General features: G+C 39.5%; 1 protein-coding gene across 8 annotated transcripts in view; it reads right to left on the bottom strand.

Annotated features, from left to right (window-relative positions):
• The window catches only part of ENPP2 (ectonucleotide pyrophosphatase/phosphodiesterase 2), a 111,708-nt gene that overhangs the window by 58,336 nt on the left and 37,188 nt on the right, over positions 1-16,184 (bottom strand). For all 8 annotated transcript variants that reach the window (XM_078441591.1, XM_078441589.1, XM_060611217.2 and 5 more), the window contains exons 3-8: positions 11,091-11,246; positions 6,713-6,838; positions 4,424-4,484; positions 2,514-2,611; positions 2,216-2,295; positions 1,062-1,181 (exon numbers count right to left, since the gene is read on the bottom strand). In XM_078441591.1, the coding sequence (XP_078297717.1) occupies positions 1,062-1,181; positions 2,216-2,295; positions 2,514-2,611; positions 4,424-4,484; positions 6,713-6,838; positions 11,091-11,246 (641 nt within the window). The remainder of the gene's footprint in view (positions 1-1,061; positions 1,182-2,215; positions 2,296-2,513; positions 2,612-4,423; positions 4,485-6,712; positions 6,839-11,090; positions 11,247-16,184) is intronic.

Raw genomic sequence — 16,184 nt, forward strand, 5'->3', positions numbered from 1 at the left:
GATAGTAGATTCATGGGTATATGCAGACACTGGTCACTCTCTTTGCCATAGCAGATTGCACAAAGGCGGGAGCCTCCAATCAGAGTCAACACGAGGTGGAACCATTTGCCATCTTTCTCCTACATGCGTTTCAGTGACTGCGTGTACGGGGCTGTGCTCCTGTGGAGATTCTGACCCTTCTACCCAGGGTCGTGCGCACTCGGTTCAATTCTGCACATTCAACAACTATGGCCTCATGTTGCTATTTTGCTCATGTCTGACCAAAGCAAGTTGCCCAACCATACAAACAGTCATAGGAAAAATACTATGTAGAAAGCCATCTACATCCCTTTTTACTTTCTGCCCACCCATCGGAGCTGAAGTAAACAGGATGAGTTCTTTCAAAGTATTAATTTGCTGGTCCAAAATTAAGGTATAATTCCACTTACATGTAACTTCCAAGAATTTCAAAAAACGGATTAAACAAAAGAATTTATGAACTTACTGTGGGTTTCATTGTTGAGTTCTTTTTTTTTTTTTTTTCTTTTCAGCAAGCTTCCCTGTTTCTATTCATATGGCACCTGAGCTAAAATTTTGGGGTAGTCATAGTCATTCACTTCTCTTTTTCTTTGTACCCATAAATCTGGTAAATCAGTAAGATATGACTATATATTCCTTCCTCAAAATGTTTCTGAAATTCAGCCCCCGTCACCATTTCCATCACCACCTGCCTAATGAAGACACTTATCACCTCACACTTTTATAATCATAACCTCACCTACACACACACACACACACACACACGTAGACATATGAACATATATATGTACACACATTATTTATGCATGTGTGTAATAGGTATACACACATACATAAATACCGTATATACATATATGGATATATATACATATTGTGTACACACATATACACATAAATATTATGTGTACACATATATATAAAATACCAAAAGACAGAAACATTGCCAAGTATGAGGAAATTTTAGGCATCTTTTTTACAGGTAACAAATTTTGGGATGAAATGTTTCAGCGCACAAATACACACATAAAAAATGCAAAACTTACCGGTTGACCTCCCCACCATCTATGATTAAATTTCTCTCGCCCTCGCAGATGGAAAGTGGCATCAAATACAGGATCATACATTGAATTGCCAACAATTCCATGTGATTCCGGATATAGTCCCTTTGTGTAAAAGCAAATTTATTGTTAAAATAACAATGTAATAGTCTGTACCTGTTTGATCTATCATAATTTTTTTTGTCATAGGAGGCTTTATAACAATATTTAATTTCCAAATTTATATAAGATATATAGAGACTTTATATATGTCTGAGAAAACATGAGTATTATCTATGGACTAATTATAAGCTATCTGAGAGACTTAACATGATTGTAAGAAATTTAATATTTGGGTTTTTTTAACTGTTGCAATTTAATAAGATGACAATAACTTTCATTACAGTAAATTAACTTTGAGATGGAAATTTATTTATTGCCTCCAAAGAAGCTTCTACTTACAAATACACTCTTCCTTTTCCTTAAGTTCTATTTCTATCCCAGAACCCCTCAAATCAATCATAATAGTAAAATAAATAGAGCTGCCTGGGTGGCTCAGTCGGTTAAGCATCTGACTTCAGCTCAGGTCATGATCTCACAGTCTGTGAGTTCGAGTCCCGCTTTGGGCAAGCTCAAGCCCCTCATGGGGTGAGCCCCACTTCTCTCTCTCTTTCTCTCTCTCTTTCTCTCTCTCTCTCCTTCTCTTTCTCTCCCCTTGCTCACTTGTGCCCTCTCTCTCAAAATATAATGATCATCATAATAATAATAAAATAAACAAATTATGTTTTTCAAGAAGAAAGCAAGATAGGATTGGGAGTATCTACAAACGAAAACAGAATGGCCTTGAAGTCAACACTGTTATTTAAAAATTCCGAAAATACACAATAGATCTTGTGGTATTTGAGAGAGGTTTAATGTACGTGCTCCAACAGAACTGCGCCTGGAAAAAAGTGTTCAGTTTTGAACCTGCAGTGAAGTTCAGTCGTCCACACAACTGCAAAAGACATTTACTGGGAACGACTCACGCAGACAAGATAGAAAACGAAAAGATTGTCTTTAAACATTAAGAAACATGTTTTTGCGAATCTCCCTTTAAGTCACTTCAGGATGAGGTCTACATCCACACCCTCGGAATCTATATTATGTGAAAAAATACTTACAGTGGCCAAAGTGTATAAGTTAGGGAAAGTTTTTGTTGGGTACACGGGCCTCATGTAGGGAGAGTGTGTGCCGCAGGACCCTAGGAACAGAATTTCAGATGTTAGGACAAGAGGACCAGCAGGAGCTACCTCACGTGTGGGAATCTGCTTCATAAACTATAAAAGACTTGTGTTACCTTCACTCTCGTATGATAAAACACATCTAAAGCCGCGTGTCCGTAGCTCTCAAAGCCCACAGCTAAGCATTTACTGTGCAGACCACGAATACTGACGAGAATACAGCATGAAAGTGACTTACTTAGCTTTTCAATGTTAGGCATGACCTTGCTGCCTTTCTTCATGTAGGATGCTCGGAAACCATCCACAGAAAAGATGATTAATGGAGGGCGAACAAACCTTAAACAGTAACATATTCCACTTTAGAAAACTTGCTGCTATAAAGTGTCCATTACACCTAGTCATTCTCAACAATTGGGACCAGGAAATTTCCAAGATGAAACTTCAAATGAGGATATCCATACAAGCCTGGGCTTCTGGCCACGTCACATTTGTGATGACCAAAGTCCAGAGTTAAATGACCAAGATCATAAAAGGGCCAGGCAAGGGACCGGACTCCAGATTTCCCCTAATAGACTTTCTCCTCTGTTGCCTCTCGCATTGCGAACAAGGTTGTTCACAGGGTATAAAGTTGCTATATTTGCCTGGAATATGTATTCTCCCATCTGCTGCCTGGAAAACTCTTATGCATTCCTTGAAATCCAGCTGAAGGCTTCCTCTTCTATAATGTTAGTTGTTCCCATGTTTCAATTCCTTTAAAATATTAATTCATACCTCTTTTGCCATTCTTTGTATCTTATTTATCTTTCCATTTTGTGGACCTATAGTAGGGCTTCAATAAATATATTTATCAGACACATAAATGAATGGATGACTGAAGTAAATGAATATGAAATTAATAGCCACAGCACTCCTGTCACTGGAACTAAAACTTAGAATTCTTTTAGATTTAATCCTAAAATAACTTTAAAAATAATTAAAATTGTCGAAGATCTTTAAAAAGTTCATCAGTAAAGGACCTGACTATCCATACCCATCTAGGGCAGAATCTGATGAAATGTGAGATTCACGTTCGTTACATTCTTTTGTCCTTTGTTATATTCTGAGGATGTAATTGTTGAGTCAGACCTAAGAATACTAAACTAGGTGCAAAACTTTTTCTGATAGCTTGAAGATAACTCAGCAAGCACCGGCTTGAGTTTATTGGAAGCCACATGATAAATGAGGTGTATTTCACATGGGTCACGTATAAAGCACTTAGAAGAATACTATAAAAGAGTTCATTCTAATCCTTACTATTATCGTTTCATTCTACCACTAGACTGCTTTTGTCTCAAAAATAACTGAACATATTTTAAGCAGTCAGAAACCATCGCCATTCCATTCTAAAAGTCCAAAGAAGTTCAAGTGGCTCATTAAAACTAAAAAGGAAACGAAAATAAAGACAGTATGACAATGCTTGGATTTTGTGACACAGGCCGTGCCGCCTAAGACAAAAATACACTTGAGCAAATACATTCATGAAAACACACTTGTTGAAAATGTATTTTCTGCCAGGCATTTTAAGGGTCCATGAATTTTCAACAGTTTCCTGGAAGGCGTAATAAGTGCCTTATGCTGGTCGCACTTGAGCTGTGGGGTGTCACTCCAGCTTGGCCGCACCCCAGCAAAACCCTGCTTCCGTAGTTTGTGAAGTTTCTGCAGCATCTGGTAGGAGTTACCATCTTGGATATTTCTGAGAAGCTCTATGGTCCTCCTCTCCTCCCCCCGCCCCCGCCCCCTACAAGGCAAAAGCAGCACTTCAGGAAAACACACTGGAAAACAAAAAGAAAAACAAAAAAAACCCCAAAAACCCAAATCAATGCCAGAAATGTTTCTTTCCATCTTCAGCGATATTTGGACACGCTTTGTAAAATCTTCAACTATAGTGAAACACAGAGGATACTCAGTCTCCAGTACAGGCAGAGGCAATAAGAGAAAGAGGTGAACTTTAGCTTTTGATTGATTAATCACTTATAGGTCCTCGAGTATAAGTTTGCCTGTATAAGAGGATTTCAGCTTTACATTTCTTGTAACCGTTTACCCTGACAAACCTGTGACAGGTTGTCCACTAATATATAAAACTTCATAATCTTTATAAAATGCACTTACCCTGCGGGGCATTCCGGGGCCTTTATTTCCTCACAGTCATCATCGACCCAATGTGTCTCTCCTAGAAGAAAAAGTGGGTAAATTCACTTGTGAATCTAATCGTAAATGCCAGCCAGAGCCTTAAAGGCTGCAATTGCAGGACCTGTGTCCTGTTTGATACTTGTTGCTTATGGGATACCATCGAAACAGAAACACTCAAATGAAGTCCAATGTTGGTTTGGCTCACTGAAGGACACCCATACATAATGGGAAAGCTAATATTTAATAGCCCCAAGTGGTGTTTACAAGAGCCTTCTGAGTCTAAATGGTTTGTAGATAAAAACACCAGTGGCGTCAGCGAACAAAATTCCATGTTTGTTTCCCTCCAGAAATAAACTGTTTGGTCATTAGATGGAACATTCTTTTCTCCACCACCGGACATCTCAAAGCCATAGAAAGGATGGCACAACTTCCCTTTAGCTGCGGGAAAAGGCTTAGACTACTCAGGGATGATAGATGGAAAACTGCATGAAAGAGATTGCTTGCCAGTGAATCTGTGTACAGCCCATGAATTTAGGAATAAAAATCAATGCCATCTTTCACTTTTATCTTCCACCAAGGTCTGAGAGCTTTCCTGAGTTAACCCATCAAGAATGGAGAACACAAAAGAGCTCAGGTTTAAAGTCAAACACACACACAAACGAGGCTTCCTTAGGAGAAAAGGAAAATTATCACAAAGCATTTGCTTCAAATTGTCCTAAGACAAATAAAAATCATGTGTTTTGACTATAAGAAAAATTTGTGATCAAGACTTTGGAGAAATGGGTCCCATGTAAAGAGCACTGGAAATGTCCCTGGTCATCAAGACTCTGACTCCTGACAACTGGGTAAGTTAGTAACAGGCTCCTTAAAACAGGGGGAGCTTTACCACATACGAAGCAACCCAGGGCTCACACTGGGCTTCGCAAAAGTACTGCAACTAGAATTTTACACCAGCAAAAGCCGATGTTTAATGATTCAATGACTGGTGACACTTAGGACTCTTTCTCTATTCTGTCTTTTAACAGCCTTTGTGGTTTATTGTTTCATTTGTTACATAGGGAAATAAAAAAGGGATAAAATTCCCGATCAATTTTATGCTTTATCCAAAATTACAATAATTGTTTGGGTAGGGGAAATTTTCCAAACTCAGGATTAATGCAATACCTTCTTGCCACAAACTGAACACTAAACACATTTCAGAACAGATTTGCTTTCTCCCTGAAATCTCTTAACAGAAATTCTTCTTAAATGTTCCGTGTCACAGTTAGGAGGAAGGACACAAGAAAAAGGGACTCACAAAGCTCACATAAAGATTCTTGGATCTTGCCATTCATTGCTGTTAAGTGAACGCTAGGGCGACTTAAACTCCTTAAAGACAGAAACTGCATCCTTCATAGTTTCTTTAGTCCAGTGACTAGTATTTATTACTGGAATAAAACCATCACATTCTGCAATCAACCATACAAAGTCAGCAGATATGTATACATAGCTTTGGGATATAACAGGAGCTGCCGGTACCCTGATCCTCTTTACCAGCTAGTACGCCCACCTTCAGGCTGCTGCTCGTGCCTCGGTTTACAGCTCACGTGCAATGGGTACAAAAGCCATGCCCCCTTGCCTCAAGGGTAAGGACTCTGCAATTTAATTTCCAGAGCCTGCAGGAACACGGGCCAAGGTGAGACTCCACCTAAAACCAAGTCCTTGCTTGGCTCCCCCCCTCCCCCGCCTCCCTTGTTCCCTCACAAGGTTTTGCTGCAGAGAGCATTCCCTCAATAAACTCCAAATATGGAGTCCTGCCTCAGGCACCGCTTTTAGAAAACCTGATGGAAGACCAACACAGCAACTTTAGTGGGAGAGAGCCAAAGCATAAGAGACTCTTAAAAACTGAGAACAAACTGAGGGTTGATGGGGGGGGGAGGGGGGGGAGGGTGGGTGATGGGTATTGAGGAGGGCACCTTTTGGGATGAGCACTGGGTGTTGTATGGAAACCAAGTTGACAATAAATTTCATATATTGAAAAAAAAAGAAATCTCTTCATTATTATGATTCCACCAAATTATGGAATGTGGGGGTATTTCCTGATTATGTCGGATCAGTGAAAGGCAGGGAAGCAAAACTAAGAAAGAAACATGAGAAATTAAAAAACACAACTCATTCCTTCCTCCCAAACCCATATCCAAGGTGTTATATCCACAACATCCAAGATTCCTTGGAGCATCTCCAGTTTTTACTCGTTCAAAGCTCCAGCCAACCCACGGAAACATGTACCTTTGCAAACCACTTGGTAATTAGTACAGCAGTCTCCCCTGGCCAAGCAGTCTTCCGAGCAGTGACAAGCATTGTCTTCGTTCCTGACTTCTCCGCATCTGTCCTTCGTACACTCCCAGCCGCCGGCTGAAATCGGCACAATAAAACACTTTCACTCCTTCACACAAACCAAACGAAAGAGGCCTCGGTTGCTTACAGGCGTTGCCAACAAAAAGAGCTAAAATCCCACGTCATTTAATCTGCTTGTGAAATTAGAGTTGGCCTAAAGCCTAGATGATATTTGGAGGATTTACAAATAGGTTGAATTCCTAATTTTTCAAATCAGAGTACAAAGCCAAACATAATTGGGCTCCTTTGGCACAATGGAACCCTTACCATTTATGAACTGTACTGAAAACCCCAGCAAAATGCATGGTATGTAAGGTTTGTGACAGGAGTTTCTATCCTTACAGGCATAGTCACCACATAGCTGGCTGGGCTCTTTTATTTCCCAAAGTAGCTTTACTTGACTTTAATGAGCTAGATTTAAATACAAATGATAATGTAACCAAATGGCCTCTACTTGCCTTAAGTTGCAACCCAAGGTTAAAGTCTGAAACAGGCATGTGGAGTATAAAGGGATATAACAACACTCACAGTTCCAACCATTGACCAAAATGTGGTCCCTGCCTATACAGTGAGAGATCACAGGCCCTACTCTCAAGGAGACCAGTAGGTGAGTTACAGATTTCTGTCTGAACATCATGGCTTAACTCTATCAAGAGAAAATATTTAGAAAACTGTTTTCATCTTAAAGAGAGTGCTGTACTTTTTGGTTTGACTTTTCATCCACTAGACTGGAACCTCCAAAGCAGAAAAGAAAAAAATCACATCTCTCTTTTCACCACTGATTCTCCGATGCCTGAGACTGCCTGGCCCATGCTAGGTGTTCCATGAACATTCATTAAATCTCATTGCAAATTACCATGAAAATAAAATATGACTCTTTAAATTCAGGATTGATGTATTGAGAAACTTTATAATTAATTCATTTATTCAAGAAATATTTCTATTATGTTCTCCATGTTCTAGGTGCTGGGGAGGTTGTGAAGAACAGAAAGACAAGACACAATATCTTCAAGAAGCTTACTTTCCAACTGGGAAAGACAGACCATAAGCAAAAACAAGATAAATTCAGCCTGTGCTAAGTGCTATGAAGGAAATAACCGGATGGTATTGATAGTGATAGGGTGGAAAGGGGATGCTACTTGACATGGAATGGTCAAGAAAGCCCTCTTGAGCTAAGGATGCTTGAGGTCTTCATCTCTTAAAACTTGTCATAAGTAGAAGGCAATGATTTTAGGAAGCAACTCACAGCTGGTGAGTTCAAGCCCCACATCAGGCTCTGTGCTGACAGCTCAGAGCAGGGAGCCTGCTTCGGATGCTGTGTCTCCCTCTCTCTCTCTCTCTGCTCTTCCCCTGCTCATGTTCTGTCTCTCTGTCCCTCAAAAGTAAATAAACATTTAAAAAATTTTAAAACAATATTCTACCAACAGACACTCTGCTAAGTGAATAAATGGATACGGAGGTATTCGTTGCCATGCTAGAAAACCATGCAACTACTGTTGACTTTCCACTCTTTTAGAATTACCTTTGTATCCAAATTCCATTCTCTGTTTTTTGATATCCCTACTTCCTCTGCCTTCTATTCCCAAACAGATTAAATGCTTGGAATTCCTTTATCCAGGAACTGCTATTCCCAATGGTTAGCAATTTTCCAAGGTTACTTTGACTGATTTTTCCCAATTCAAGAATAACTCTTAATCAATATGCTTTTATTCTTGCCCTGGTATATAAGAAAATCCCTTTGTTTACAAAAAAGCATCACTATTAACAAGCTAAAATTATTGAGGAACTACTGGCTTTGAGTAAGAATGGAATTTTAAAAAGTCAGGGTTCAGTGTGAACTACAAGCAAGGTATGAGTCAGTCAGCTACATAATTTTCACAGCAAACATGGCTATAAAGAGAAAAAACATCTAATCTTATGGAATAATAAGAGTGTTACCTATCAGATAAGATAAAAAAGATTTTTTTTAATGAGAAAATACATTTTAAAAGTGAGAACATGTTGAAAAGGGAGTGGTGGAAGGCTCTTGTGCCTTCGAGAGGAATAGAAACATTGCGAAGTATAATTTTGTAATATACATAAAAATTTGCACTTTGAGGGGCACCTGGTGGCTCAGTTGGTTAAGCGTCTGACTCTTCATTTGGGCTCAGGTCATGATCTCATGGTTCGTGGGATAAAGCACCCCTGTCAATGCAGAGCCTGCTTGGGATTCTTTCTCTCCCTCTCTCTCTCTCCCCCTCCCCCTCCCCCTCCACCCCCCCACCCCCCGTGCATGCACTCTCTCTCTCAAAATAAATAAATAAACTTAAAATAAATAAATAAATAAGTAAATAAATAAATAAATAAATAAATAAATTTTGATTCAAACTCCCACTCCTTGGGAATTATCTTAAAGAAGATAGAAAAAAATACAAATACGCATGAAAAATATTCACTAATACATTGTTCGTAACAACAATTGGGGAAAATCTGAATGATGATCAATGAAGCAGGTTGCATCTGTTCAATGGAATACTGTGTAGGCATGCAAAAGGCAGACACACCCTCGCACAGGTGTATATAATACAACACACACACACACACACACACACACACACACACACACACACACTCATATAAATACACATACACACAGAGTAGTCAGGGTCTGCACTGAAACACTGTGCTTATCTCTAGAGAGTGCTTGTGCTGTTGGAGTAGAACCTCAGAGACTTTTGTTTTCTCCTTCAACCTGTTGTTATTATTTGATATTTGATTCTTCCACATTTGGCATATGTTATCTTGGTACAAAGGAAAATAAACTACTTTAAAAATGTTATTAAAGTCCATATTTATTGAACCTCGGAAGAGAGGCATGAACTACACTCCAAGAGAGCTAAGCTGGAGTGAGGACATCCACGAAACTTTGCAAGGAGCCCCAAGATCAGGAACCCGGGCATCTGAAATGACATGTCAGAGGCCAGATGCTCATGGTAGAGAGGAAACACAACATCAGTTAGTTTCCCGGCACCAAGCAATCACAGGCTGCTGGTTTGAAATAATGTTTTAGAGCCAAAGAACTCAACTAGAACAGCTGTTCCATCCATATGTTCAGTTTACAAGGTTCTCAGCATTTAAGTTTGCAGGCCCACAACTAAGGAACCTGGGAGAAATTCCAAAGGAAAGTAACAAGAAAAAAAAAAATGGCTACATGTTTGGAAAATGTATTATACAGAAAACAGTCTAATAAAACTCTCCTTATTTGGGGGGAAAAACAAACAAACCAGAGCCAGTAAGGGAGCTGGTGCTGGTTTTCATATGAATCAAGGGCTACTTCTTTAGTAAAGGAGAATAATGTCTCTGTTTCTAATGATATTATTAGAAAGACAAGGCTAATATCAAAGATAATATGAGTTAGATTTTTTAAAGAATCATCTAAACTATAAAAGTTCAAAAACCAGTAACAACTTGTCAAGGAAGCTATTAAATCTCTTCCTCTAGTGATCTTAAGAACGGGGTTGATGGTCATCTTTCTCAGAGAGTTTGAATACGATGTTGCCCCAGAGGCATGGCCGAGAGCCTACCAGGTCTCTCCAGAGTCCTGTAAAGCGTCAGGATGTGGAACCAGGGAAGGTGTAGTGGCAAAAGTCTACAAAGGTGCTTCTTCTCAACTCATGCACATTCAGAAGCTCATATGGTCTATTGATGGTTCCAGTATAGAAGACACAGAAAGAAAGGTCAGGAAGACTGTAAAGGAATATTTAAGAACTACCCTGAGCATGTGACCCCACGAGCATGTTAGAATTCCATAACACCGTTCCACCTGCACAGAGAATGGGGAATTACATCAGGGTAGACCAATAGTTACCATACAGTAAGATGAAATAAAACAAATGCTATAAACTGGGCAGGCAAGCAAAAATAAAAAATTAAAATTAAAGCAGAAAAACCCAACCCTTAAGAATGTTCACAGTTTCAGCCCAGGTGCCCTAGCAGTGAGTGTGGGAGTTGACAGCAAAAGATAGAAATGATGAAGATGAAGGGGGGGAAAAAAAAGCCTGGCCATAAATACTTCCGAAACCAGTAGATAATGACTGCAATTGCAAAAAACCTCCTTTGGGTAGGTCTCGTATGCAAACAACAGTCACACGGGGTATACTTATAATCCAATTGACAATCATTCAAGAGGCAAAACTAAACCCCACAGTTTGGTTTGGCCAAAGCAGGGTGGCAAGGCCAGGGAGGATAACAGCAGAGGGCCTCGTCTTGAGAGGACTCAAAAGTTACCTACCTGTCTTCAGACAAAGCTCATCAAAGTCATGGCAGCAACTGCTGTAGCTCTTACACAGGTTATCGCAACGACAATCAGGGGGTCCAATCTCTTGAAGTTCAAAGCATCTGCCCTTACAAGATCCAGAGGTGTTGGTCCAGGGGGAGTCCGATAACACTGCAAGATACAAGAGGCAAAGGCAACGAGATTGGGAAATGGGTCACGTCACTGTGGAGAGGTGGCCCTGGGAAGGAGTACGGTGTGGTGATGCAGTCAGACTCTAGCTGAGCAGTCTGGTGCCATCACCTGCTAGCTCTGAACCCTTGGCAGGTGGCTAAACTTCCGGTGCCAGTTTCCTCATCGGTAAAGTGGGGGGATTAACGAAAGTAATTTGAGATTATGACGAGAATTAAATGAAACAGTCCAAGCAGAACACTTAGCAGGCTATCAGACACAGGAAGTGCAACAAATGTTGGCTATTGGTTTTACTTTACTGTTTACAGTTATTCTTACTACAAATCTGTGAGAGTGTCTCTGTAGATGCTAATGATGGCAACAGAGAAGAGAACATCGAGGTATATGCTTAGAAACAAGAGTTCATTGTCCTATTTGAAAATCCATAACTTTTTGTAAGGAGAACGGGGCGTAAATGTTCTGAGAACAGTCTGAACATACCAGATTAAAATAAAAGAATCGTAAGACTTCTTCCAGCCATTAAATCTATACCTATAACTAGAGTAACGCAAAAACAAACACCAAAATCTCAGCTTGTCAAAAATAAATCTTCTTTATTTTCTATGATTTGATTAGAATCAGCCAAAAATCTGAAAAAAACAAATTCAGTGAGATGAAAAGTCCACATATTTGAGAGATATAACCAATTAAGCCCAAAAATTACAAGGAAGCTCCATGCATCATAGTCCCTAAAAGATACAATATCTAGGTATAAATTTCCTAGGACATGTGTACGACCTACATGAAGAACACATTAAAATGCCACAAGAAGATATTTCAAAAGATAGAATTAAATGGAAAGATATACCATCTTGGAGAAAAAAAATAGTTTATATTATAAAAATGTCAGTCCTTCCTAAATAAACCCAAAGACTCAATGCAACTGAAATAAAAATTTAAGGAGGATTTTTTGGAAACTGGAGAGGATATTAAAGGTTTATAAAAAATAAATATATGAAAATGAAACAAAACTGAAAAGGACGAGTCATTGGGTGAAGACTAGGTAGTCAAATATATTCTGAAGTTAGAGAATTAAAACAGCTTGGTAGGAAAGAAGTAGATGAGTGCTGGGGATGGGGATGGGAAAAAGGGCCACAAAGATGAGAATGTATTTATAAGGAAAGCAACATTATAAGTCAGAGAAAGAAAGAAGGAATTATCAGCAGGAGAAAGGTTTAATTAGGAAGCCGTGCTGGAATAACTACTGGCCAACTGGAAAAAGTGAAGCTGTAGCCTCATCCTAGTTTACAAAATAATTAACTTCTGATGAATGGAAAGTGTAAGCAGTATCATACCTGGTGCCAGGAATGAAAATTTCTGTAAAACGGACACAACGCCCATGGATCTTCCCTGCAGAAATTTCATTACTAGGAATTTATCTCTCATATATATTTGCGAAAGTTGACCGAGATATTTGTACAAGAAAGAATCACTGTATCCATAAATGGAATACTACCCAGCCCTTAAAAACAGTGAATCAGAACTGTGTAGGCTAATATGGAAAGATCTGTAAAATATATGTACAAGTTGCTTTTTTTTAAGAGCAAAGCACAGAACAGTGTTATAGTATTAAATATTATATATTTTATGTGAAAAATAGAGGTAAAGAGAGCAATAAGGATAGAGATGAATATAAAAATAAAAACAGAGCTAGAGCCAGAGAAGAGAGGGGGTGGGCAGTGGCATTGAGAAAAGATGCAGGTGTCAATAACCTTCCCCCGCACCTCCCACCCTCCTCACAAGAAACTCTTTACAGGAATTACATTTGAGCAGTCGTCTGTTTACTTCTATTTCCCTCATACATACATATATGTTTATATCCCTGTGTATGTATGTATATACATGTGGGGGGGGGGGATAAAGTATATATTATATAACATATATTATATATAAATATCCTAACAAATATTATTTATGACATGCTATGTATAATTTTATTCCCTTCTGTTTATAAATTTTTTATTTTTAAAAATAATTAGCAGGCATTACTTTTAAAAACAAGCAAATGTAAGAAGCAGGGGCAGAACAGATGTTATAGAACATTTCCAGGTTCACTGAAGCCATTTACCTGAATATCCGGTTCATCCCTTAGTCCTTTGTCCTTTTAAAAATCAGAGTCGCCCAATCCTGGCCTTTATGGCATCAGATCAGTTCAAGGAAAGCAAACAGATTCACTAGACCATGAGATGTGAAACGCTTTTGCATGGTTGATTCTGGGATGTCGAAATACATACAAACCACACCAGCTCTGTTTAGGAAATAATCAGGCTTCCAGTGCCTTCCTTACCTCTGGTTCAAAAACAGACTCTTCTATTGACTTTGGCCAACCTATCAACAGTGCATGCTGGCCATAAGAAACTGTGGGGGGAGGTGGGGATGAGACGTGGAAACAGTGAAAGCAGAGAAAGCCCTATGGCGAAAATAAAGATAAGAAAAACGCTTATAATTGAATTATTCCCTTTTTAAGGATCAGTAGCCATCTAATAAATTCTGAGCAGCATTCATTCCCGTGAGCTGCTTACATCAATCTGCTTGGCTATGCTGATAGCTAACATAAGGGGAAGCGATCCAAAGGCACTATGTTTACAAGTGTTTCCTTGTCCCATCTTCTCTTTATGGTGTCCCAGCCTGCACCCGGAATATTTCTCCAATCATGCCCTCTGCTTTCTCCCTCCTCAGAATCTCTTCCCTGTTTTTTTCTTTACTTTCAGAATAATCTGTCTGGATTTTTAGCCATTTTTAAACCTTTCTCCATCCATGCTGGCCACGTGATTTTTACTATTTGCTTACAGCATTGATTATTCTCTAAGTGTATCCCTCACTTTGCTCTTGAAAATAATCAACTCTCGCTCAATAGCCTTCCCTCTAATGATAATCTGCTTTGCCACACCTTAAACAGAAGACAGCTTTGTTGAGAAAGAGTTGCACTTATACTCATCCTGCAAAGATATGGATCATAAAAAGGGCTGGACTCGAGGTTTACCAACAGCCCTCAAGCAAGAGTAAATTCCCGGGTCTGTACGGGTGAGGCACACATATACCAAATTCATTCTTGGATGGCTTGGACTCAGCTGACAACAGCAGGAAGAGAAATGGGCAGGTGAATTGATCCACATAGTTCTTCCAATCCAATAGTCTCCAGAATTTGAACTTCTGTACCTCTTTTGATAAAATCAGGTGAAAGAATAGAATAACAGCACTTCACCTTTCCAGGGAGGGCCTACCTCACCCCTGCCATCTTTCATGACAAGCTCTGGTCCCTATGCTTTCGTGGTTCTACTGTTCATCCTCCAGGCTCTGGCTTTTTCACTCCATGACCAGGTCTCACATCCCCATGCCAGGCTAAGGACAGATTTTAGAATTTCTCTTTTTACTATACCTGGATCCATGGCTAAATATAGAAAGATTTTCTTACTTATGAAAGTCTAAATTCTAAAATCTGTAAAGCTTTCCTTTACCTGACCTAAATCAAGAGAAGAATATCAATCTGAGAACCCAGGTTCTATAATTTATTGAACGGCGTGATGAAAACTGCAGGATCAGTGAACTTGTGTCTCACAAATACTGAGACTTCCACAGGATCTCAGAACCAACAAGGAAGACAAAAGACAAAAACACCTCAAAAGGATCCAGTCAAAAATGTGTGATAAGTATGGAGGTTTAGAATTTCATATGACACACTTGCCAATACTTTTATGACATTCAAATTGATTGCTGCCTTTCTTTTTTCTTTTTGGTGGGGGAGGGGCAGAGGGAGAGGGAGAAAGAGAATCTTAAGCAGGCTCTACCCTTCCCCGTGGAGCCCGACACAGGGCGTGAGATCATGAGCTGAGCCGAAATCAAGAGCTGGATGCTTAACCAACTGAGCCACCCAGGTATCCCTTGCTGCCCCTTGCTACATGTTTAAATAATGTTATTTTACTTCTAAGATGCAAGTCACTTCCAGAATCTTAAAAAATAAATGTTACAGTCTATACAGACATATGTTTTCTTAAAATAGGGACTTCAAATTTTAAAACATGTATGTACATACATATGTGATAGGCATAAAAAAGTGCTACGTATTCCTTATTTTTCACAGAAGCATTTCATGATTTAAAAACACCAATGTAAAAACATGATTTATTCCATTCAAATTCATAATTCTGATAGAAACAAGTAAAATTATTTTCACTCAGTTAAGTAAAATCTTATTTCTAAAACATTCCATCTTAGAGGCGCCTGGGTGGCTCAGTCGGTTAGGTGTCCAACTCTTGATTTCGGCTCAGCTCATGATCTCAGGGTTACTGAGTTTGAGCCCCACATCCGGCTCTGCACTGACAGTGTGGAACCTGCTTGAGATTCTCTCTTCCTCCCTCCCTCCCTCTCTCTCTGCCCCTCCCCCACTTGTGCGTGCACACACACACTCTCTCTCTCTCTCTCCCCCAAAATAAATAAGCCTAAAAAAGATATCTAAAACATTCCATCTTACCATACATATACAGAGGCATGTTGTAGAGTTCTGGTGCCACTTACATGTGGAAAAACTACAGATGATTCAATAGACTATTGGAAAGAACCTAATTCATGACAAGAGTTGTGACCCAAACATGACTCCATCCCGGACTCCCAATCATGTTTTCCTCTAAATCCCTCTGCAAAATGGAACTTTTCAGATCTGGATGACCGTCAGCGAGGGAAGCGGTACCTAAGTTTGAAAACATTTAGCTTTCTAAAAGCTGGAAGATCGTTTCTTCGAAGCTTTGCGTGGTCCTGCGGTCAGGGTTTGAGATAGGCCCCCGTCTGTTCCTCCCGTTCTCCGTGGTCCTCAGCCCGAGTGCTTCCTAAAAGTGAGGGGAAAGCCTTGCGTGGCTCTGCCGCCTCCTGTTCAAGGGCACTGAA

This window comes from Panthera onca, chromosome F2 (genome assembly GCF_046562875.1).
Source record: "Panthera onca isolate mPanOnc1 chromosome F2, mPanOnc1 haplotype 2, whole genome shotgun sequence".
NCBI lineage: Eukaryota > Metazoa > Chordata > Mammalia > Carnivora > Felidae > Panthera > Panthera onca.